This window comes from Coregonus clupeaformis, unplaced genomic scaffold (assembly GCF_020615455.1).
Source record: "Coregonus clupeaformis isolate EN_2021a unplaced genomic scaffold, ASM2061545v1 scaf3667, whole genome shotgun sequence".
NCBI lineage: Eukaryota > Metazoa > Chordata > Actinopteri > Salmoniformes > Salmonidae > Coregonus > Coregonus clupeaformis.
This window is the reverse complement of record NW_025537121.1, coordinates 35,001-35,749: the sequence shown is the minus strand read 5'-3', so window position 1 is coordinate 35,749 and position 749 is coordinate 35,001. Positions and strand designations below refer to the sequence as shown.

At 46.2% G+C, this 749-nt stretch overlaps 1 protein-coding gene across 1 annotated transcript in view; it reads left to right on the top strand.

The window, feature by feature from the left end:
- Positions 1–345: 345 nt before the first annotated feature.
- The window catches only part of LOC123490318 (oxysterol-binding protein-related protein 11-like), a gene marked incomplete at its 3' end in the record, with an annotated part of 20,899 nt that continues 20,495 nt past the window's right edge, over positions 346–749 (top strand). The window contains exon 1 of the mRNA XM_045220366.1: positions 346–422. Within this exon, the coding sequence (XP_045076301.1) occupies positions 346–422 (77 nt within the window). The remainder of the gene's footprint in view (positions 423–749) is intronic.

The following is a 749-nucleotide window of genomic DNA, read 5'->3' as shown; positions in this document are numbered from 1 at the left end:
CACAATTTTAGCCTGGAGCCAAGCACCATCTCAGATTACCTTTGAGCGCCGGTAGCCCTGCCCCACAAACAATGGTACGATCGCTGAATGATACCTTTTAAGTCTAATATTCGGGTAATGGAGTCGCCAGTGACTAGGGTTTTCAATTGGTCAGGAGCTAAACAGTGGGGAGGAGGCTTCGGGCGGCTCAGACCCGTAACGGGGGAGGAGAGACCTGGGAAGGCTCCCTCCCACCTTCCCTCCCTACCTCTCTCCCTCCCCCAACCTGAGAGGATAAAGACAGGTCACCTAGACACACACACACACATACACACACACACACACACACACCTATTGTACCTAAGGATGAGTAAGGAATTCGGACAGGCAGTGACCACGGGGTTTCCAGATGTCTTCTCAGAGTCTTTGAAGTTTAAAGATCGGTGAACCACCCTTCTAACCCTTTCTCCTCCACTTACCCCATCGCCCCACATATCTTCTACAGTGAGGGAAAATAAGAATTAGATCCCCTGCTGATTATGCACGTTTGCCCACTGAAAAAGACATGATGAGTCTATAATTTTAATGGTAGGTTTATTTGAACAATGAGAGACAGAATAACAACAAAAACGTCCAGAAAAACGCATGTCAAAAATGTTATAAATTGATTTGCATTTTAATGAGGGAAATACGTATTTGACCCCTCTGCAAAACATGACTTAGTACTTGGTGGCAAAACCCTTGTTGGCAATCACAGAGGTCAGACGTTT